The 24,254-nt window shown below is 41.0% G+C and overlaps 2 protein-coding genes across 3 annotated transcripts in view; one reads left to right on the forward strand and one right to left on the reverse strand.

Annotated features, from left to right (window-relative positions):
* The first annotated feature begins 2,087 nt into the window (after nucleotides 1–2,087).
* Nucleotides 2,088–21,502, forward strand: Lipm (lipase, family member M). Its single transcript, XM_220066.9, has 9 exons — nucleotides 2,088–2,534; nucleotides 8,307–8,424; nucleotides 11,158–11,356; nucleotides 12,192–12,301; nucleotides 15,472–15,608; nucleotides 15,743–15,889; nucleotides 17,233–17,304; nucleotides 18,164–18,235; nucleotides 20,596–21,502. The coding sequence occupies exons 1-9, from the start codon at nucleotides 2,388–2,390 to the stop codon at nucleotides 20,860–20,862; spliced, it is 1,269 nt and encodes a 422-aa protein (XP_220066.4). The 5' UTR covers nucleotides 2,088–2,387; the 3' UTR covers nucleotides 20,863–21,502.
* Nucleotides 21,503–22,940: 1,438 nt separating this feature from the next.
* Nucleotides 22,941–24,254, reverse strand: part of Ankrd22 (ankyrin repeat domain 22) — a 31,503-nt gene continuing 30,189 nt past the window's right edge. The window contains exon 4 of one of the 2 annotated variants that reach the window (XM_039109292.2): nucleotides 22,941–23,765. In XM_039109292.2, coding sequence (XP_038965220.1) covers nucleotides 23,688–23,765 — 78 coding nt within the window. In that variant the 3' untranslated portion in view covers nucleotides 22,941–23,687. The remainder of the gene's footprint in view (nucleotides 23,766–24,254) is intronic. The other variant, NM_001191638.1, reaches the window with a different exon arrangement.

Genomic DNA, 24,254 nt, shown 5'->3' on the forward strand with positions numbered 1-24,254 from the left:
CGTCAAAGTCCCAACTAGTTTCAAGATGACTTGTAATTGCTGAATCACATTACAAAAAGTCAATTGAACACTAACACAAAAGCCCTCTAGCATGAACTTAAATAAACAGGATGGTGGTTAGAAGACATTTTGTAGACTCACTAATAAAACAGAGGGTTGCAGTTTTGTTCTGTTTTCAATCAGGTTATTACCACCATTTGTCTCTACAGAATTTTAGAAACATATTCATCAAAAGAGGGAATTGGCTTAGCTGAACATATTGAAGTAAACGGGTAGCTTGCCCATTTAAACACAATAAGTACTAAATTCATTGAGAATTATTCCAGATTTTAAATCCAGAACCTGAAGAAATAAACGACTTATGCTGCCTAACAGACATGGACCCCAGGTTCAATTTCTTCACAGCAATGAAAAAGCAGGTCACACAGCTTGAGTGAGGAAGGAGACATTAAGAAAGCTTTCCATGTGGCTGTAATATTAAGTGGAGAGTTAAGATATCTGCTTTTGGGCTGGAGGGATAGCTCAGCCATTAAGAGCACCGGCTGACCTTCCACAGTAACCAAGATTCAGTTCCCAGCAACCAGATAACAGTCTACAACTTTCTGTAACTCTAGTTCCAGAGGCTCTGAAACCCTCACACGACAGACAAAACACCAATGCACATAAAACCAAAAAATAAAATAATATAAAGTGAAAAAAGTATCCGCTTTTTAAGATGTTTTTTACGTTTAATAGTGTGTGTGTGTGTGTGTGTGTGTGTGTGTGTGTGTGTGCAAGCATATGATCATTGGTATACACACATGAGTACAGGTGCTCACTGAGCCCAAAAGATGTCAGATCTCCTGGAACTGGAGTAGCCACTGGACCTGGATACTGGTAGCTTAGGTCCTCTATAAGAACAGTATGTACTCTTAACCACTGAGGCATTCCCCTCCCCTCCCTAGTCCCAATATCTAAGTTTTATCGCTTGCCTTGCCACAGTCTAAACACATTAATGCTGACATGATCATGTAATTCTGAAATGAAAAGGAAAACTACTCCCAGACCACCACCAACCCCACTTGGGTAATACAGTATATTAAAAATATACTAATATTCTAAACTGTCTTCAGGGAGAGGTGAAGTTTCATCTGAGACCTCATTTTGCATAACTTTAGAGTAAGCTCGGTCTCCCTGGGTTCCATAAAGGGCTTTGTGGAGAGATTCCTTCCTTCTTGCTTTTTCTAACTGGGTCAAATCACTCTTCTGTAACACGTAGCAATCAATAATATTGTGAATGAATGCTTAGCCAGATCCAGATAAAGACACAGGCTTGCCTCTTCACACCTACACAGCCAGCAGGGATGTTAATGACTGAGTCCTCCAGGAAGACACATTCCCAGGGACTCATCTTTCCGGCTTTGATTTGGCTTCTTCACCCACCACACGCTCTGCAAGTGGGTGTAGCTGCTATTAGCACTGGTGAGTTGATGTAGCAGTAGAAAAATTGCCTTGGTATCTTTTTTTTTCTATTAACTTGGAAGCACTACCTTTACTTAAAATAATGAATCTTCCTTCTTGCCGGTTAACAGCAAGAAGAGAGTGGTCAAAGAGCCATTCATATTGCCTCACTGTCTGCTGAACTGGGACAATTAGTTCATAAAACCAACTAGGCTACCACTCATTATTTGGGTTACTTCTGGTGATTTAATTACTAGGTATCACAGTTAGCAATTAACTATTAACTACGAACCAAATTTAAAATTTTTGGTATGTATGGATTGAGCTAGAGAAACAGGCTAAGCCTCGATTGCTTTTTACAACTATATATATTTTTTTCCAGCACTAAAAATGGGAAATTTTCTTAAAACTTTTGACATTTCACATAAAAGTAATTAACACTGCATTTGATCTCCAGCCATGGGAGAGTCAGTGATGATGGAAGTCATCGAGTGTAACTATGGAAACCTTCAGTGAATTCTGTAGGTGCCACCTCTTGCTGTTTAGTCAAAGAAATATAAAGAACTAAGCCTAAGGGGGCTGTGCTCCTTCCTTATGGCCCCTACACGGTGATGGTGAACAGGAGTTTGTGGGCCATATTAAACATGCATGAAACTCCCATTGCAACAAAGAAAGTTGGACACACCTAGACGTGGAAGGATTGGTGTTTACAAGATGAATGAGGGAGGAGCAGGAGGAGCTGGGCAGCATTGTGACATTCTGAGCAATGCTCACAGCCTACACCATGTGCTCTCATTCCTGGATGTAAACCTGCTTAATCTGCTTCAGATATTTTCTTTGCCACTGGAAAAAACACACAAAAGATGTTTTAAACCTGCAGGTCCTTCTTCTGACTCTAGATGTAGTTGTTGCCTCCTTAGCATCAAAGCTAATGTAGATGTTGGACCATGTCAGAAATCTTGTCAAGAGCATGGAGTGTTTCACACAGAGTGGAGATATGGCTTCTGATTCTGGTAGCATATTTGCTCCAAAGAAATGTGAACTCGGGACACATGCCAACGAAAGCCGCGGACCCAGAAGCGTTCATGAATGTTGTAAGTTGGGGTTTTCCATGTTCGGGGGAAGTGAAGGGGGACGTGTTAGCCTTTGCATTTGTAAGTAGCTGCGTGCTGTGTTATTTTTATATCCTGAAATGCTCCATGCTAGAACATGTTAGAACAGTATGGGGCAAACAATATGCTGGAAGAAAGCTAAACTTTCTTATAGACTGGATGTGGGGGTGGGGTCTTCCCAATCAAATTCAGTGATTTGGGGTGGATGACTTAATCTCTTTAGGCTTCAAGGACAACTTAACGCTTTCTTGAACCTTCAAAGCCACCCAATAAACGAGGAAATAATTGAAACCGTTGGGACCTGTCTTAGACCCTAATGACTTTCATTTCGTCTTTTTTATCTTCTTGCTTTCTTCCCTTTGATAAAAGTATCAGCCCTGAGCTCTTGCTGTGACAGCACATATTCTAGTAGTTCCTGCTCTTCTCTTGCTCCAGATACTAACTGTCAAATAGCAATGATAGGTCTGTTTGTGCTACAGAAGTCGTGTAAGAAAGATATACAAAGGATGACACCTCTCTTCACAAGTCTTCAGGAGAATTTTTGTGTTTACTCTCCAACCTCAAATTAAGTTTTAGTTCATGACCACCGTATAGTACCATTTATTCCATAGAAGGCAATGTGATAAAAAAAAAAAAAGCGGTAGAGACACAATTTCCTTTCCATTGCTCCATCCTGGAGGTATGACTATCTATACTCTTAAAATCAAGGCACTGAGATTAAAGAAGCATTTAAACAGGTTAAACAAGTCCCACTGCTATGCTTTGAGACCTACAATTTAAACTCAGGTCCACCTAAACACATGCCTGTAATTATAGCCGCTGTGCCATAAACCCTACCCGATGACAGGGTGGAGAACTGACTTCCAAATGAGTGACATGAATATGTTGGACATTTGGCAGCCTCACCTAATATTTCCATCAAAAGAGGAAATGGGTTTTTGAGACTAAAGACCCATTTTATATTAACTCTTTCTTCTAGTATTTTTTTGCATAGTTTCTAAAACCAACAGCCTTTTAAAAAGTTTTTTTTCTGAATCTCCATAGTTCTGTCAGGCTTCCTTCATCACTCTGATGGCTGGCCTAGCCTTTAAGACTTACAGGCTGGGGTTGGGGATTTAGCTCAGCGGTAGAGCACTTGCCTAGCAAGCGCAAGGCCCTGGGTTCGGTCCCCAGCTCCGAAAAAAAAAAAAAGACTTACAGGCTGTGGAAGTGTTCTGAGTCTACAGAGTGCAAATATCTACAGTGTGCAGAGGCTTCTTTGACCTGTTCAATGTTTAGCTGTTGCTTGTCCTTCCAGTACACTATTGCAGAGCCTCAGGAATCCTGAATGTTACACAAAAGTTTCTCAAGTTTTAGGGTGCATGGAGTTCCTATGACAAAGATTGCTTTCCTAGACCAAACACTGCCCTGCCCAGCACCTCCAGGCTGCCGGGATTTCTGGAGGGTGCTGGACTCCACCACGGCAGGTACCTAACATCATGCTATTCACCATGGCCACAGAGAAATCTCAAAAAAAATCAAAAGCTGGTTATCCAACACAAAAGACAAACAGCCAATTACTGATGAGAGGACTAAGATCAAAGGCAAGAAAAACATTAAAACGGGGGACACTAATCCAGAATTTAGGAAAATATTTTGTAGCCTGAACTCAGAAGAATAAATAGGACTCGGGAAGAGGGTAGCTGGCAAAGAAGTCAGCATGGTGGGGAAGTGGGGCAGCTGAGAGCATGTCATGTTCAAGATGAAAACAGTTTCAGTTGTCTATTAGAGGTTAGTGCTTTTATTATGAGAACAGTATGTAGCCCTTGTAGGAAACCTAAGAACCTCAGATGCCAATACTGCTTATTAATACATTAGCACCCCGAGCTCATCTCCAACAGCTTTATCATGTCCTGCCACTTTCTTATGAACCTATGAAGGTTTCTGTTTTCTAAGAGAAGGCGAAGGAGCATCATACACAATTTCCTATTTTCTAATATTTCCTACTAACAAGACATATCAAAAAGAATGCCCCCAATGGTTTAAACAACTTTCAAGAACATTGTTCAAATTTCTGTATCACATTCTACATTTTGGTGTGCGTATTTGTCCCAGGTGAGATCCTCTAGGGAGCAGATAATACTCTGAAGCATGATTTATATGCAAGATGTATATTAAGAACCCTCATGGCTAGGTATGGCGGCATACACCATATAGTCACTATATGTCATATATGTCACATACACACCGGTGTTCCTAAAACTGAACAAATAACAAAGGGAAAACCTTTTATTTCAAGACAGGGTCCCTTGGCTGCCTTAGAACTATAGATGAGGCTGGCCTCAAACTCATAGAGATAACCTGCTTCTGCCTCTCAAGAGCTGGGATTAAAGGTGTGTGCCAACACTTCTGGGCTAATCCTTCTTAAATTATTGTTATAATGCACATAACTGACCTTTTTCCTCCAGGTAAAAAATTTTTAAGATAGATAATTAGGTTGAAAGGTAAATATTAAATATGGCTAGAATTTTTAATTTACACTTAGGATGGCCAAAGCATTCCAAGCTCAAGCCCAGTTTGGACGCTGCAGTAAAGCTCTAACTCAAAAAATTACATATGTGTGTGCATGTGTGTATTTGTGTTATTATACATATATATGCATATATGCACATACACAGTGGTATATTTAATTACGTAGCCAGACATGGTGGCACATGCATTTAATCCCAGCATTCAAAACGCAGAAGCAGACATATCTCTGTGAATTCAAGATTAGCCTAGTCTACATAGCAAGTTCCGGGACATCCAGGGCTACATAGAAAAAGAGACCTTGATTCAAAACACAAAGAAAAATAAATGATTATAAAAATAATTTACTCGTTAGAATATGTTAGAGCTGTATTTTTACTTAGCCAAATGTGTTTCTTATTATTATCCTGTGTGTGAGCTCTCTTGCCAAATATAGCCTGCTAACTATCTGTTAATATCAGTGACATATAATTATTTTCTGAGATACCTATGTCCCTAACCTCTACCTCCTGTGTTCTCTCACACGTAGTTCTTGTTCAGTTGTAGATGAGCTCAAATTTTGCACCCCCCATAAATTTTTTCCTAACTAATCTTGTTCATTGGTCTCTCCCTTCTCAGAGCTCCTTCCTTCCCTCCTTCCTTCCTTCCTTCCTTCCTTCCTTCCTTCCTCCCTCCCTCCCTCCCTCCCTTCTTTCCTTCCTTCCTTCCTTCACACCCTTAAACCATTACTTACACCTAACCCCTTGATGACAAATCACAGAAATCTTCACAGAAGGACTCTAACATTTCCTGTATGTATCTTAGCTCTTCAAACTGTCCCCAGTGGTGATTTTGGAAGTGATAGTCTCTCCAGAACAAGCAGCTTCCACAACATCCGGAAGGTTTTTAGAAACATCAATGCTCTGGGTCCAACCTAGACCTGCCAAAACTTTGAGGATAGAATCCAGCTATGTGTCTTGATAAATCCTCTAAGTACATTTGATGAATGATCAAAACAATGTAAATTAACTATGTAATGGTGCTATGTGCATGCGAACACACACATTAATACTATAATATTTGGTTAGTTGAGTTTTAATTTTGTACTTATTGGGTTTTAATTATATATAATGCCTACTGAGTACCCACTGTTGGTGTCAGGCACTGTAATTAATGTTCTATGCACATCCCTTACCTTATCCTATCCAGAACAATCTAACAGAGGAATAAAGAGCAGTAGCTAAGGTTTTCAATATCATAGAGAAAAATGTGTGTGTTGGATTAAAGCTCTGAGTGAGACCTTGGCCTTTCTTCTTAGAGGGTCCAGGTTAAATTGAGACTGCTGGTCCTGCTACAGAATTGCCCTTCTCCTCAGCTTCCTTCAGCTTTTCCCTAATTCAACCAGAGGGGTCAGCAGCTTCTGTTCATTTGTTAGGTGCACATAATCTGCATCTGACTCTTTCAGCTGCTTGTTGGACCTTTTGGAGGGCAGTCATGATAGGTCCCATTTTGTGAATGCCCTATAGCCTCAGTAATGGTGTCAGGTCTTGGGGCCTCCCCTTGAGCTGGATCCCACTTTAGGCCTGTTGCTGGACCTTCTTTTCCTCAGGCTCTTCTCCATTTCTATCCCTGCATTTCTTTCAGACAGAGCTTTGAATGTGGGATAGCAACCCCATCCCTTACTTGATGCCCCGTCTTTCTGCTGGAGGTGGTAAAAGGCCCCCCAGAGCAGGGAGACCCTCACTCAAGTCTTGGGATGACTCGACCCCCCAAGAACTCACGAGAGACCAATCTTGATGCAATCAACAAGAGGTTTATTGATAGAGATGACAGAAACCAGTGCACTGGGGTCGAGACTCGTATCTGACACAGGGGAGAGTTCAACCTCAAATCGTTGAGAGAAGGGGTATTTAAAGGAAAAACCATACTGAATCACAAGGAAGAACCTCCTGTTTCTCATGATTGTTCTTTAAGATTTTAGTCTAACTTTATGGTTAACCAGTTCCTGCTATTATGGTCAGATGCCATTATGGTCAGCTGCTGTTATGGTTAGCTAGTTCCTGGAACAGAGTGGCTGAACCAGCTGGTGCAATTACTCTTTCTGTGATCAGCTAGTTTCTGGAACAGGTAGTTCCAGGGCCCAACTATTTTTCTTTCTTTTGGCTTCAAGTTTTGTCTAGTGGGCAATTTTAAACTTTTTCCTTTCAGTGGAACTTCAATAAGTTCCCTTTCCCCACTGTAGGAAATCTCATCTAGGGTCCCCAATTTGAGTCCTGAGGTTCTCTCACTTCCCAGGTCTCTGGTACATTCTGGGGGATCCTCCCAATTTCCTTCCTCCAGAGGTTGCCTGTTTCCATTCTTTCTGCTGGCCCTCATGGCTTCAGTCCTTTCCCCCATCCAATACCAGATCATGTTCCCCTCTCCCCCGACCCCTATCCCCTTTCCCTCCCCTGTCCCTCCTACCCTCTTTGCTTGTGGTTGCTTTCTTCTCCCTCCCAACTGGGACTGAGGTGTCCTCACTTGGGCCCTTCAGCTTGTTGACCTTTTTTGAGTTCTGTGGACTACATCTTGGATATTCTGTACCCTTTTTTTGGCTAATATTCACTTATTAGTAAGAACATACCATGCATGTCCTTTTGGGTCTGTGTCACCTCACTCAAGGACTGTGGGGCAGAGGAAATCTCAAGTCACCCCAGAACAGTTGCTACAGTACAATGGCCTGGTTTCTTGACCTGAGCCCAAAAATCTATACATCCACTGGTCCTGGATCTCTGAGGCACATCCAGGCTTTGGAGACTGTGTTCTGGCTTAGTGTTTTTCAGGGGTCAGAATTCTGTGAAGACCTGAAACACACATTGCCGGGATCTACCCTCAGAGTTCCTAATACAGTAGGTTACTTCCATGCTCTGCCTTCCTAGCAAGTGCCTGGGTAGGGTTGACACAATTGCCTCCCAGCTTCTGAAAGCTGGGGTCCAGTTCAGTCTCCATAAGAAGAGTAAAAAGCAGTGAGAGAAATTGGGTATAGTTTAGTGGCAGAACATCTGTCTGTCTGGCGAGGCCCCAGGTTTGCTCACCAATACTGCAAAATATAAAAACTAATCAAATTTAAATCCAAGGAGGATTGGCTGGTTTGACTAAAGTAGTACCAGTTAGGGAAAGATAAGGACCTTTTTGCAAGAAGCTACTCTTACCCTTGAATTGTTGGGACTAAGGCCATGTAGACCTGATGTCTAAATTAATGTTGAGGTTTTGTTTGTTTTTCCATAGAGCGAAATCATCAAACACAAGGGTTATCCCAGTGAGGAGTATGAAGTTGCAACAGAAGATGGGTACATCCTTTCTGTGAACAGAATCCCTCGGGGACAGACACAATTGAAGAAGGAAGGTATAATTTACTCAGTGTCACCCCAACATGATAATCTTCTTGCAGCCCAGATTTTTTTTTTAGCATATGTGCTGTCAAAGTGAGCACCAGCCCAGACTTTCTTGATAAGTAGGATTAAGTTTTGCTTTCTGGGACAGACCGAGATGCCTTGGTTAGGGGAAAAGATAGTGTCACTTTCCAAATAGTCCTTATCCCCATTACCATATTATATTCTATTCATACCCACAGTGATCAACTATCTCAGACCTATGTTTCCAAAGTACATTTGATCTGCAGTGGGAGCACAGGGGAAGAACACATAGCAAGCATTTTTGGGGATCTCGGTTCAATCACCATCACTACAAACAAAACAAAACAAAACTACCACAAACAAAACAAAACCTTCCAGAAAACATCCATTTTCATACATTCTGGCACTTAATCCATTCCCAAACCCCTCTTACACAAATATTCTAGAACCTTCCCTGATGATCCCTTGAAAATTCCATATCGGAGCTTTTATTCTTCATGAATTCTCCTATGAAGGACCTGCTCGTCAACACCGCATCACATGTGCCTCATCCAAAGAGCACCTTAAATATTTATGATGTTGCCTCATTTTCCACTGAAGACTAAGAACCAGGCTCTAGGTGCACACATTTAAATTTTCAATGTGTTGTTATGGCATTTGCTTAATTTCACTTTTATATGAGGTTTTATATAGGCCAACACTTTTTTAAATATTCATCCTAGTCAGCAAAGTACGCACATATGTTTCCACTGGGCTCTGTGTGTGTGTGTGTGTTGTTGTTGTTGTTCTTTGTTTTTGGCTCTGCATGTATAACAGCAACTACATGGTCTGTCACATGTACCAAAATATAACTCCCTGCGTCCTTTCTGTAAGCCAGCTATAATGACAAGTGCGTCATTTCCTCAATTTCATCTAAGTTTCTTTATCACTCTGCCACCCACAGCTATGTAACTAGACCAAAGAGTCCATGCTAACACTTGGTAGTTTGTGACACTCAACTCAGGACATTTATCAAAATGTAGCCTGTGTTCTTACCTAACACTGGACAAATGTTACTGGTCTGTGGTGTAAATATTTCAGAATTCTGTTTATCCCAATAGGCACACCTGGAGCCTTTTCAAAATGAGTGTGTTTATCCCAAGCTGCCCAGCTATACCTGCTGCATGTCTACTCATGGCAGGGCCTTGGAACTTACACTTTCTTCTTCTTTGCAGTTTTGCAAGACTCTTTTTCTTCCCCAACTACCCTAGTCAGAATGCAGCCTCGTGCCACCTATTAGCACCTGGGACCACATCTCCTATTTTCCCTTACTATGCTTGAAGCCATGGTTTCATGGTAGTTTTCTCTCTTTTCCTCCTCCACCAGAGCGGAGCCTGAATGAGAGCAAGGGCTTCAGCCTTTTCACTCGTATGTATGCAACAGCAAGCGCTTTCTTGAGAATTATCTTGAGATTAATACATTTGTCTGCGAGATGAAACAGTAAAATGTGCACATAAATGAGTACCCTGGGAACAGAGTCTTTTTGTTAAGTTGCACAAATCCTACAGTCTTAGGCAAGGTGTCCTTCTTCTTGTCAAGTGACTGTGCTGATTACTCAGTGTGGAGGACACCAGGGTCAAAAGTTTGTACTCACAGGCTGCTGACTGGTCACACGGTGTGAGTGTTGACATTTTAAAAAGCCTTTTAATCCAATCGATGTGCAATACAACTCCTCCATGATGGTATTCTTACAATTTCCCTTACTACCTAGTGGGCTGTCATTTATTACCATTACTTATTTATTTGAATTTTGACCATGTCTTGCTGTGTAGCCCTGGCTGGCCTCAAACTCATGATCTTCCAAATTAGCCTCCTCAGTTCTGGTATTATAGGTATGTGCCACCACACCCAGCTTATAACTTTATTCTGATCAACACATTTCCCTGAAGTGTGGGTCAGTTTTACATGTAGAGTCTTTGTCATGAGACTATTTTTTTTATATATGCACATGTGTATGTGTGTGTTCGTCATTATAAGATACCTTCTTCGGGCTCGAGACCCAATATGTACAACAATGCCAAGCAACCAGAGCTTCCAGGGACTAAGCCACTACCTAAAGACTATACATGGACTGACGCTGGGCTCTGACCTCATAGGTAGCAATGAATATCCTAGTAAGAGCACCAGTGGAAGGGGAAGCCCTGGGTCCTGCTAAGACTGAACCCCCAGTGAACTAGACTGTTGGGGGGAGGGCGGCAATGGGGGGAGGGTTGGGAGGGGAATACCCATAAGGAAGGGGAGGGGGAAGGGGGATGTTTGCCCAGAAACCGGGAAAGGGAATAACACTCGAAATGTATATAAGAAATACTCAAGTTAATAAAAAAAAATAAGATACCTTCTTCTAAAAGAGTTCTAATACTTTCTGAAGGTGTAATACAGTTTAATACTAACAGTTCCTCAAAACAATGATGGGAATCGCATTCTGGTGCTTTTATTTTACCTTTAGCATGCAGTGTGTATTTGTTCCTTATGGTATATTTTATTTGTTCATTAAAAAGGCTTATTTTCTGTTGTTGAGGAAATTAAAACACAAAAACATTAAATAACTAACTAAGATAAACAAACTAACAAACAGCAAAAAGAGGGGTTTGCATGTAGATTTCTCTGGAATGCAAGCCCTTATATAGAGAGGAAGCAAGAAGACAGAGAATGCACCACCAGTTGGAATTTTCTCTTGTGTGCAGGATCCAGGCCAGTGGTGCTACTGCAGCATGGCCTTCTTGGGGATGCTAGCAACTGGATTTCCAACCTGCCCAACAACAGCCTGGGTTTTATTCTGGCTGATGCTGGCTTTGATGTGTGGATGGGAAACAGCCGAGGAAACACCTGGTCTCGGAAGCATAAGACCCTCTCCATAGACCAAGATGAGTTCTGGGCTTTCAGGTACAAGAACACTTGGAGGGCGGAGGTGGATACAGATGTGCCTAGAAGCACTGGGTAAAAAATTGTGACGTGGTACTTGAATTACTCATGAAGTTATATCGCCAATGTACTGACTCAATATTCCCCAGTATTTTTTTTTATTATCCTGTGCTGCTATGGGTGAGTATGGGGAAGACTGGTTCTCCCAAGGTCTAGCTTGTAGATTGAGAACAGTGCCTGGTGTCAGGTGATTGAGACTGGAGTAGGAAAGGAGTCCAGTCATTTCCATGTGATTTTTCTAGGATTAACTCCCTCATATACAGCAACAAGACTGACACCCCCAAGACATGAGACCAAGTTCATTAAATAGGGATTTACCAATTGTTGTATATCATCACCTTAAGTCGTAATTCTCATAGCCTTACTCAAGTTCCTAATGTCCTTACTTACCACTGGTGGTCAACCAGTTCTTTATGCATTTGGTCAGATAAGAGTTTTGCTACCATTCCAGCATTCCTCCCACAAAGAAATCTGCATTCCTCTGAGCTGTTTTCATTACAAGGCAGAACATGCCTCACAGTAGGAGGTGGCTTGTATGTTCAAAACTGCTCAATAGTCATTACTATATGACAGCGTCCAGACAGAATAGACATTTCTAACAGTCTGTGCCCCCACAGAGTCCCACGGGCTTGAAACAAATCCATCTTGAGGGTTGTGAGAAACACAGTGACAAGTTAACAGAGCTGATTCTGGTGTGTGTGTGGGGGGGGGGGAATTGTTGGCAGATCCTGGGGGATTCTGACTGTGTTCTGTTTGCATTATCATTGTTGAATAACTTTGTCTTTTCCCTTTGTAGTTATGATGAAATGGCTAGGTTTGACCTTCCAGCTGTGATAAACTTTATCTTACAGAAAACGGGCCAGAAAAAGATCTATTATGTTGGCTATTCCCAGGGCACCACCATGGGTAGGTTCACAGGAAAGAAGGTTGGTATACACAGAATGAGCCCGTGAGCCTGTGACCCAAGCTATGGCTGAACTCAGGCAATTACTCATGTCGCCTGGCCTTCTCTCCTTCAGTGACTCTAAAAGCTTCAGGGAACAACAAAAGGTTGAACTGAAGGAGACCTGGGATGTGGTAGAAAGATGAGAGGTGTGGATCAAAACACCATCTCTGCTATTATTTAGATGATACCCCAAAAGCAAAACCTTCATCACACTGGTCTCAGTTTCTTCATCTGCAAAATGGAGATCATAAGTCCCCCTTATGGGTACTCTAACTGATTGGACTACATGATACAATCATGCATGTTAGCTCTGTGAAGTTGGGTATTTTGTCTAAAGTACAGCTGTTATAAAGCTTTCTTGTCCCTATTACGCACTCAATGAATGTGTTCAGTGAATGAAGCCTTGAGTTCACAGTTGGCCTCACAGTGGGGATTAAGAAAGACACGGAGTGCTGTCACTGAATGACAAGCAGAATTGGTGCTGTGAACTCAAGTTTCTCTCTTTATCAGTGTCTGGTGATTACATCCTGCTTTGAGTGAATCTTCAAGAGACTTAGGACAACTCAAGCAACTCAGGACAAGATCACTTATATGGAGAGATGGAAATGGGGCTATTCTGGCCTCATATCAGACCTAAACCAATAGGGTTTGTTCCTAGTCTTGAAGTGGGAGAAAGAATGATCTGTGTGACAAAATGAGGGTCTCTGAGACTAGCCAGGTCTCTTTAATCTGTGTTTTGAAGCTAAATCCTGAGTTGAGAGCAGGAATACAGTTTTCCTAGAAAAAGACTGCACTTTTTAGTAAGGGTAACTTATCCAGCTACCAGAGAAGGGTCTATACTGGTTAGAAAGATGAAGTTAAGCAGATTCAGTTCTGTCTTCATATTGTTTTCTGCTTTCATAATAACTACCTTAGATGCATACTTACTAACTACATCATTTTCCTTTATCACTGAAGAAGAATATATGGGAGAAATCTATATCTCCATTTTACAGATGAATGAAGTATGACATATTGAAAGACCAGGGACTTAATAAGCCAGTAATTGCACATGCATATGTCTAATAACCAGTGTTGCATGAGGGAAACTCGATGCATAGGAATTCTACATGTACATTCCTCCTAAGAGTCTTAACTTCCATCTCCACAACCACTGGAGATAAGGAAGTCAAACCTTTCCGAGAAGGGATATGGATACCTTTGAGCCTGCTACCATACTCCTGAAGCATGACTTCAAGCTGTCATAATCTTCAGTCGTCACTGGGTTAACTCATAGGATGCTTGCTGCTTCCTTAATTCAACAGTATACCATGGTACCAGCAGATGATGCAGTCCCTCTGGTCACAGGGACTCACTCCAGGTGGTTTGCTCCTGCCAACACTCTCACTGGTCATTAAACAGTGTCACCAAGCTTATCTTTTTATTAGCTGTTGTTTGTTTCCCATGAGAACAGTGGCAATTTACGTCTGTCTGAAATCCCTCAGGTTTAGGCTCTGTCTCCCTCTATGAAAGGAATAAAGGACTTAATATGCCTAGAGAGATTCAAGGAGAAGACAAGATAATGAGAAAATCTATTGCACGTGCCAAGTACAACATCTTGAAGGAGAGTTCACGCATATCAAATTGTCAGTGTTTCCCCTAAAATATAGTCGACCCTGGGAGATACATCAGACAAAGTGTCAAAGATTACACTAGGTATAGCCAAACTCTAGACAGCAACTTTTCTCAAGCAGATGACATAATTTGTACACAAAATTAACCTGACGCGGTAGAACAGTGAACACAGTAAACTGGCTATTTTTGTTTGTCTCTCTCTCTCTTGGTCTGTATCAGTCACAGAACAGTCAGTTATCTATTGGGAATTATGTGGTTTATTAGGGCTTCTTGGGTTTTCTTCATAAAACTAGCTAGGGTCCTAAAAAGAAATTTCCAACAATCACTGAGAATTATTGCTCACATCATGTGGTATCCTATAAAAATAATGTCGCACTGGGAATCAAAAATTTCTAATGGCTGCCGGAACTGAGAGCCCAAAGTCAGTGTGCTCATCTCTCAGTGATACTCCAGAGGTGGAGATAAGTCTGGGTTTTACATTTTCCTTAATATTTGATAGCAGCAGTGGGCTGCAGTGTTGCTAGCTCTCATCAAACCACAGATAGAAGAGTTACAGTGTTTCATAACTCTACAATCCAGAGGTCCCTTTAAAATGATTTTTCTATACTCAATTTGGTCAGCTTAACATCAAGGTAAAGATGCTGATGACAGGGCAGGATGCTATTTTCAGAGGAATGTATGAGCAAGAAATCAAAGGTTAGGCTAATAGTAAACCATGGGGCTATTAAAATTAAAACCCTGAACTTGCTTTTCATGAAGAGCAATCTTCCAGGGAGAGGTGATTTATGGTTCTCGGATCTTAACATTGGAGGAGAGTTCTAACCTGGTCAGAGTTAATCTGGTGAGGACAGGTTTGTGTATTCCCATCCTCTTGTACTCACGTAAAGCTGAGAGAACAAGAGATGATAACACGTTTCTTGTGTGTTTGCCTTTGCGTACGGCTAGCAAACCCAGTCAGATGCAGAGAACTGTATAGAAGGACTCTGTCTTCTCTTATACCCATTCACTTCCTGAGAATGGAACAGAGGTCATGAGTTTTGGTTTTCGTATCCTCAAACTGGAGAGATTGACCTAAACAGAGAATGTGCAAAAATGTCTGATCTCAAATGTAAGATCTGTCCTGGCTTCATGGGACAGCTTTTCTCTTCCATGGGTTCAACAGAGATCTTCTTCACTAAACAAGACTATGTGGGAAAACTGTTCTCTCTACTCCAGGTGTAAGAGCTGAACAATTTAACTCAATGAGAACTTCCTACTTTGAAACAAGTAAAAGAGGTGACATAGAAAACGCAGATATTTTTGCATTAATCACCCACTGCCACCAACACACACACACACACACACACACACACACACACACACACACACACACACACATCATCCCTGAAGCCTATTACTGCACTGGTTAAGACCTAATCACACATAATTATAAAGGAATTTTGACAGAAGTAAAACACACATTTCATAAGTTCTGAGCTATTCCGTTCCCACAGTGATGAATTTTTCTCTCTTACAGGCTTTATTGCATTCTCCACCATGCCAGAGCTAGCTCATAAGATCAAAATGTATTTTGCCTTAGCCCCTATAGCCACTGTTAAACATGCAAAAAGTCCTGGTACCAAGTTTCTGCTGCTGCCAGATATGATGATCAAGGTACGTGAAACCCCAGATGCCTCCACCTACAGGAAAGTCTTTCTGACCAGTTTCTTGTAATAATGCTTTAAAGGAAAGCCACTCCCTCCCTGGCCATATTGTCATGGACAGTATTTTATCTCTTCTCCTTACAGGGATTGTTTGGCAGACAAGAATTTTTATACCAGACTAGGTTTTTCAGACAGCTTTTTATTTACCTTTGTGGCCAGATGATTCTCGACCAAATCTGCAGTAACATCATCTTACTCCTGGGAGGTTTTAACACGAACAACATGAACATGGTGAGTGGGAATGTCGTTTCCTAAGCAAAGCTGGGAAGATCTTGGTCTCAGCAATTGAAAACCAGCTGACACCAGCCAAGGGCTTAGAGAAACGATGTGCAACCTGCGGTGTGCGATTTCCCAATTGTAAGAAAACATGGGGCAAGCTGCAGGAGAGGATAAGGCAAGGTTAATGGAAAATCGCTAGATCCTAACTTGACAGATGATAGGTTGGAAACCTACAGGGAGAAAAAAACGTGGGGAAAAATAACAAGAAAAATGAAAGTCAATCAACAATCGCCCATCTCTATGCTCCACGGGGGAACTTTTGATTTGTACTTGATGTTCCTTTTGATGGAAATGGGTAGGTCAGCTCATTTGGGGTACTGCTCCTGGTGGCATCGGAGGGTGAGTTTCCTCATATGTATGGGTTGAAGATTAGTGTGCAAGATGCCGTGGCTAGAGATAATTCCTAGAGAAGGATTGAAATTGGACTTGGTGGATAAAAAGTGGGGCAGGGAAACGACTTCAAAGCAAACTGAAATTGACACTCTACTTGGTGGTTCTCAACCTGTGGGTCGTGACCCAACAAGGGTCACATGTCAGATATTCTGTGTATCAGATATTGGAGTCACCACAACATGAGGAACTGTATTAAAGGGTCACAGTATTAGGAAGGTTGAGAATCACTGCTCCAGAATTTGTGAAGGTAGACAAACCCTACAGAGATGATAATGAGGGAGAGTTTGGTCAAGGCATGGGTTTTCAGGCAGGAAGTCAATGAGGGCTGACCACAGAGGGCTGCCTGCTTGGACCATTCTCACTGACCGGAGGAATGTCTTTCATTCCTAAAAATTCTTTCTTTTTAAAGGAAAATCAAAAAGAATTAACTTATAGCCACCACTTAACATACATCTATACTGTATCAGAATAAACTGTTCCAGACAGCAAACCCATTAGACAAGCATTATTAATTTCTCCACTATATAGATTGGCATACTGAATTTAAGGGTTAATTAACTTGTCCAGATTCGCCCAAAGATTAAATAATAGAGCTAGGACCAGTATTAGAGTCCTTGCCCTAAATATCTCTAGTATAGTTACTTACTTATTATTGTTTTATCTGTTGTTTGCAGTGTTAGGGTTGAAACTAGTGATTTCTTCTTAACAAGAACCTAATCTCAAATGAACGACATTGTTTCATAAGAAGGCAGTGATAGTTGATTGGCGTGCACATATCCTTTTCTGTTTAAGATTATGGCTGCTAATTTAATGATGTTGCCGTTACTTAGTCTGACACCATTGAGGTCTGGTTTTTGTCAAGACTGACATCTGGTCACATAAATCCTTGTGCTTTGTTACAGAGTCGAGCAAATGTGTATGTCGCCCATACACCTGCTGGAACATCTGTGCAGAATATTCTCCACTGGAGCCAGGTCAGAATGCCCAGCTTGCAGCCCCAGATAAGGATCCTTGCCCATTTTGACTGTAATAGTCATGAAACCTGGTGGTTTCTGTTTGTCCTGTGTTAAAATCTGGCTAGTGATATTTGAATATGGGCTTAGTTTAACATTCCAGAGGGAGGAGGCAAGGGCAGAAAGGGCCTTAAGCCTGTCTTTGCTGCATCTTGAAAGTAGGATGATTCAGATAAGATACTTCTCTGTTTAGAGTCAAAGTTCCAAAGACTGGTGAAGGAATGTATGCTTCCAATTGTCCTTTTCTGCTTTTTGAGTTTTGCAGTCAAGCCGGATTGAGAATATAGAGGTGGGGCCAAAGTACAGAAAGGAATCTTTACAGGAGTCAAGCTTAGCAGTCTCAGTAGAGAATTGTGTGAGAGAGTAAGTGAGCGAGTGTGTTTGTGTGTGTGTCTGTGTGTGTCTGTGTGTGTGTGAGTGTGTTTATGTGAGTGTGAGTGTGTGTGTGTGTTTGTGTGTGTGTGTGTGTGTGTGTGTGTGTATGAGAGGGGGTAGGGTTGCAGGGAAAAACAGGTAGAGAGGTTCAAGAGGAAAATTCTGGACACTGTGTCTCGAATTGTACCAAACACCCACCCACAATGATACAACAGAGATGCACTTCCTGCAGTAAATGGCAATGGTAACGCTTTGCTGTACACCACACTTCTTGCTAAAAGAGCCAGATCCAGGCTTGCAGATTTCTCAAAGGACTCCCAGTGTGCAGCAGGAGAATAGCCCAAAGAACTTTGCTCTGTGCTGGGCTCTGCTTCACAACTGAAGATGAGTTGAGCATTTGGATACTCCGTCTCTCTCTTTAGAAACCTTGTTTTCTCTCTTCTAGGCAGTAAATTCCGGGGAACTTCGTGCCTTTGACTGGGGAAGTGAGACCAAAAATCGGGAGAAAAGCAATCAGGTAACAGTGTCAACTTACTTACTTTACCGCCTGCTAAAAATCCACCGGCCTTTGGAAAAGGGTGACAACAGATTCCAGAGATAGGAATCAATTACAGAAACCCAAGCAGAAAAGATGACAGTTCAACTTTAACTGCATCTGAAATTGGGAAAGAATAAAGCTTAGCCAGCAGACTCTTCATTCCTGCAAGGCATGGGAGGCCTGTTTCTCTGAGCCTGCCCCAGGGGTAAGGCCCCAGGGATGCCTGCAGGCAAGATGGGGTTTTGCTGGTCAGATGAGTGCATACTAAAGGGATTCTTTTAGGAACAAAACAAACATTCACACAGAGATGCTGTGGTGGTAAGACACAAGAAAAAGATCCAGAAACAATCAATGGGGATTCCTGTTCTTCATGACTCTGCACCTCAAACCTGTGGGATTGTGGGTAGGCTGCCATGATTCAGGATGTACTCTTTCTAAAATAGAAATCATTGTATCATATAATCCTTAAGATGCCTTTGGGACTAGGGAGATGTCCCACAGGTAAGAGAACTTGCTGTGCAAACATGAGGACCTGAGTTGCCCTAGCACTTACGTAACAAGCCAGGCATGGCCAAGCTTGTCTCTAACCTCAGTGCTGGGGATTGGGTGTGGGAGACAGAAAGATTGTTGGGGCTTACTGCCCAGCCAGTTTAGCCAGAAAAACCATGGACTCCAGATTCAATTAGAACCCTGTCACAGGAGAACAGGACAAACAATGAGAGACAAGTTGTTCCATGTCCTCCTTTGGCCTCCCTCCATGCCCAGACTGCCTCATAGCATATGGACCTGTATACACATGTGCACATGTAAACCACCACACACACACAAATTCTCTCTGGTCATACTTTTAATAAATATGAATTTCAAGCTAAAATCCAAAAATAATCCCATGCAAATGTTATTACGTCACTGGGATTGTGAGATAGACAGATAAAGAAACAGAACTGAGTATGTATGCCCTTTTGAGTATAAAACTCCCACTGAAGATTTCTGGTTGCCATGAAAGTAGATATAGAGATTACTCATATAATGCAAAGTGTGGTGGGGGGGAGAATATGCACTGCCCAATCTTTCTTTGAGGTATCACATTATACTTAACAGTCAGTACAGTAATCCATCTAGATATAAAATGTTGGAACTGCGTGGTTCTCCTTAGATATGAAACTCAGTCACATTACCTAACTCTTTTGAGACCACCCTTGACTGTTTTCAAAACCATGCCTTTAGCAAAAACATATGAGGATCTAAGATGTTTTTTATTGGTAAGGGTTTTGTGGGTTGAGTTCTAGAGAATGTGATGGATGCAGACTAGGTGTGAGAAAATGGCAAGGAAGAGAAGAGAAAACAAATGTGTGGGAAGATGACATTTAATGCTGTCAGCTGGAGCTGGGTGGGACCTTTAGCTCAGTCTTTTCACCCAGAAGATGAGAAAGGGCAAGTGTTACATCATAGAGTGTCTTGGCTCTGCATCTAAATTAGGCAGCCACTTGAGTGTTTATGGAGCCAAGAAGACAAAGAAGATATCTAGGGTTGAAGCTGTGACTTGTGGTTGGTTTTATGCTAAGAAACTGGCCTCCCTGGTTCTATGGAAATTTCTGAGTGTTGAATGATATCAGACTGCCAGGGAAATCCAGCAGCATTGCCTGGGCAAGAGAAGTCTCCTAGGAAAAGACTTCGTTGGATGGTTTGGGTTTGGGACAGGTATCTAACTTTATTCTCCCCTTAGTTTAGGGTAGCTGAGTGCCTGAGGCTGTTTGTGGTTTTTCCCAGTTTGTGAAGTTCAGGGAAGCTGAACGTGCACTGTGTATGCGGGGGATACACAGACCCTCATAATAGCTTCCCGTCTTTTCTATGTGGCGTCTCATAAACTGTAACTATCAAGAAAATTATTGTAAGAGGATATTTGTGTATAAAATGTTTAATAAGAAAAATGACATTATCCAATGTCTAAAATGCATCTAAAAGATAGGGATTCAGTAGAGCACATAGAACATATATTCAGCATGAATAAGTTAAATTCCTGTCAATACGTCCCTGTCCAAGTATGTGTGCAAACACACAAACATACACATGTACATGAACATGCACACCCTAATTTATATGCCTTCTTGAACAATGTAGTAAGGTTTTAGAGATATTATTTCTATTTCCCAGTAAAGAAACTAATGTTGAACCATGTTAAGTTTTCCTTAAAGTATGGCCTGGAATATAAACTCTTAACAGAGTTCTACATGACTAATGCCTACAAAGCTTTCAGCACATTATGTTTACTTAAAATAGAAGTTGTAAATTTGAATATAAAAGTAGTATGTGAAGTTCAAACTATTCTTTTTACCTAGCCAACTCCTATAAGGTACAAAGTTCGAGATATGATGGTCCCAACAGCCATGTGGACTGGAGGGCAAGATTGGCTTTCAAATCCAGATGACGTGAAAACGTTGCTTTCTGAAGTCACCAACCTCATCTACCACAAGAACATTCCTGAGTGGGCGCATGTGGATTTCATCTGGGGGCTGGATGCCCCTCACCGTGTGTACAATGAAATTATACATCTGATGAAGCAGGAATCCAGCCTTCCCCAGGGAACCTGCAGGGTCAAATTGTGACGCTCCTGATGTTAGCAAGTCTTAGCACGACTTCATGCAGAATGGGCAGGGCCATGGGAGGATGGATGCTCAAAGGAATATCCAGACTTGGAAACCTGCTGTATCAGTTAGAAGGACAGAGGAGATGCACGGATGTCAGAAGACCTGCTGGTCCAAATGAAAGCTTCACATTTCTCCATTTGACACTAAAGCTGATACTTACACTTTTTCCACTGGGTTAAACTAAGTTGGTGAACACAGGTTTTCTGTGATTCGTATCTTCTGGCATGGTGCAATGTAGTTTTTATTTACCAGCAGTCATTATTATATCATTCAAAATTTACAAAGTAACTTTTGTTTTTGAAAGTCAATTTTTAGAGCATTAAAGGAAATAATTGGGGCAGAGATCAAAATTGTAAATCTTTGGATTGTTGACTTGAATAAAATGAAGTGGACCTTGCTGTCTTATTGCTATAGAGACCAGACACTGCTTCAGGAAGCTGGGCTGTTTGGATATCAAGAGAAAAATGAAATTACTGTGTAGGTGGAATCTAACTAAACAATCTTAAAACAGGATCAAGTATTAGAGCTGGATCTCAAAGAAGATTATTTTGTAGTATATTTATGAGTTTTCCAATAAATTAATTATGTATTTCACATACCATGTTTGTGTGTCAGCACTGAGATTTTCATCAGGCATTAGACCAGCTCCTCCAAATGAAAGCTACAATGAAAAACTTATAATGCCATGGGCAGAATGAAATAAATTGCCATGTATTTTATTCTTTAATCAAAGCAGAATCACTCTCAGATAACCTCGCAACTCTTTCATAAATCTGGATTTATGACCTTGGAAAACTTTAATTTTCACACAGTTTCAAAGCTTACAGTTCTTAGTTATGATTATTATTTGGCATTCGACTCTGAAGACAAATCAAAGCTCTACTGAGCCTGTTGGAGTCCCAGTTGAGAATACACAGTTGTTTGTTAAACATACATTAGACTGTGAAGTTCATCTTTTTTCCCCAGAGTTACTTGGAAAGTTAGTCCAATGTTACCAAATCTTAAGTAAATTACTTAGTAATAGTTAGGAACTTCAGGACCCTACATGTACCCTTAGGGTCTGTATATAGCTTAGTAAATATGTCCAGATTTGATTTTTGTCAAACCTTTTATTAAAAAATGATTATTATTATAAATGTATCAGTAAGTTAATATATCAGCCGTTTTTCTTCATCCTAGCTACTTCTCCAATAACATCACAGACAGATCAAGATGTATTTCAATTTAAAGGACAATAACTAGGCATTATCCTCTTATGTAATCTAGCTACCTCCAAGCCAGAATCCCTGAGATACTCATAATTTTGCATTGGCCTGGCTCTCTGGGCTTCAGGAGTATTCTTCCTTGATGTCTCTCTGAACTCTTTTCTCGTGGTGAATTCCTCTTTCTCTCTTTCTCTCACTCCTCCCCTAACTGGAGGAAGTCAGGCACTATCCTCTCTATTGCCCAAGTTATTGACTTTTATTGACAAGGCAGAGAGTAAATGGTAAGTATTGTCTACACAGACTTGAGACCAGAGATTCTTAACATAAGCATTATGCTATGTTTTGAATTAAAACCAGACAATGGGATAAAGAAATCAGCATTTGAATAAGACAAGGGTAAATTTTACACAGTGGAGAATAACATTATGTTTACAACCTTTCTGTGTGCAGGAATAGTAAATCTTTCATCCTTAAGTGCTTGGCTGCAGTGTGTAGTGTGGCTTAGTCCAAGTGGGCATTGATGCCTGCATCATCCAAATTTTTCAAAATTCACCGAGGAGGTAGACTTAATTCCACTCAGTGTCATTCCCAAAAGAAGTCAGATGGTATTCATAACCCCATTTAAAAGCATGATCCATATACTTCTCTGTTTCTATAAAGAAGCAAGACCTCTATCCAAGTAAGTTATGATCCTTTAAGTTTTGTCAATAAAACTAAACAAATCCAGGGCTGAGAGTATAACTTAGAGGTAGACCCCACACTTTGTGTGAGTGAGACCCTAAGTTGAATTCTCAGTGTTACAAACAGGAAAATAAATAAACAGCAACTAGCTTGTGTTCACAAGACGATTCTTTATTTTTAGTGTTGGGGGTGATTCCAGGCTTTTGTGTATAGCGAGCAATACAATTACAGGCTTATAAGTGTTTTGAACAAACATCTTTAATGTTTATATAACTTACAAACTGAAAAGGCAGTTATGTGTGCCGGTGAAACACATTAGGATATACAGGTTTAGCCCTCCCCCCACACCCACACACAGGGAAACAATGGCAAAAACCAGTTCTTCTGTGGGGCATGTGCCAATTTCTAAGGCTTAGTCAAACTCACCATTGACAACCAACATATGTTTTTATTGTAGATTTTCCATCAAAAGAATATTTACTCTGGAATCTCTAACCCCACACATGCAAGTCATGTTGTACACGTGCACATGCTTCGATTCTTGGGCTTAGTATGTAATGGGCCTGAAACAAGCCATTTATGTCCCAAGACAGGATATAGGACAAAGTCTTTAGAAGGATGACACCACTAGAAAGAGAGAATGTGACCTCAGGTGGCTCTGACTTGTTTTTAGAATGCACTGGACAATAAATTCTTTAAAAATCAGTTTTGACAACAGAGATTCCAATGCATGTAATGAGTCCTTTGGAGGAATCAAGGCCATGGTGACCTCCACTGTGAAAACCATCCTTAGTCCAGTGTTTGTCCAGCTTGAGTGCCCATAGAGTAATAATCCATGAAATGGACAACATCCAGTCCTTCAGCTGTGACTCTGTCACCACGTGAGAAATCACAGGACTATGAGCCTTTCTTTAGCATTAATGCGATCTGGTTAAATTTTAGTCTCTGTGCGATATCCAGTGAACTCTCACCATGCTGCAGAAGAAAAGAAATCATTTACTTCCAAGAAAGACCAATGTCTGTGAAGAGTAGGCATTGCTTTAGACAGATCGCTCACTCTCAGATTTTGTGGAAACTTTAAAAGGCCATCTATTCTAAAAAAAAAAAAAAACAAAAAACAACAAAAAAAACCAAAAAAAAAAAAACACTAAAAATGTTTTTAAAAACCTGGAACCTGGAAAGCAATCATGAGGCCTACCTGGGCAAGTAAAAGAGACCCTGTCTCAAAATGTAAAAAACAAAAGGGGGGTGGAGTTATAGTCCAACTCCAGAGCACTTGCCCAGCATATTGAACATGCTGTGTTTAATCCCAAAATTGAAAAATATAAATAGTTTTAAAATTCAAAAATAAAAGTAGTGAGATCCTTCCTTAATAGGAACAATTAATTTTATCTTGATTTGCATGAGAGACAATAAACTTACTTCAAAAAAAAGTCCCAAATAAGAAAAACTTGCTAGCCTTCC

This window comes from Rattus norvegicus, chromosome 1, assembly GCF_036323735.1.
Source record: "Rattus norvegicus strain BN/NHsdMcwi chromosome 1, GRCr8, whole genome shotgun sequence".
NCBI classification, from domain to species: Eukaryota; Metazoa; Chordata; class Mammalia; order Rodentia; family Muridae; genus Rattus; species Rattus norvegicus.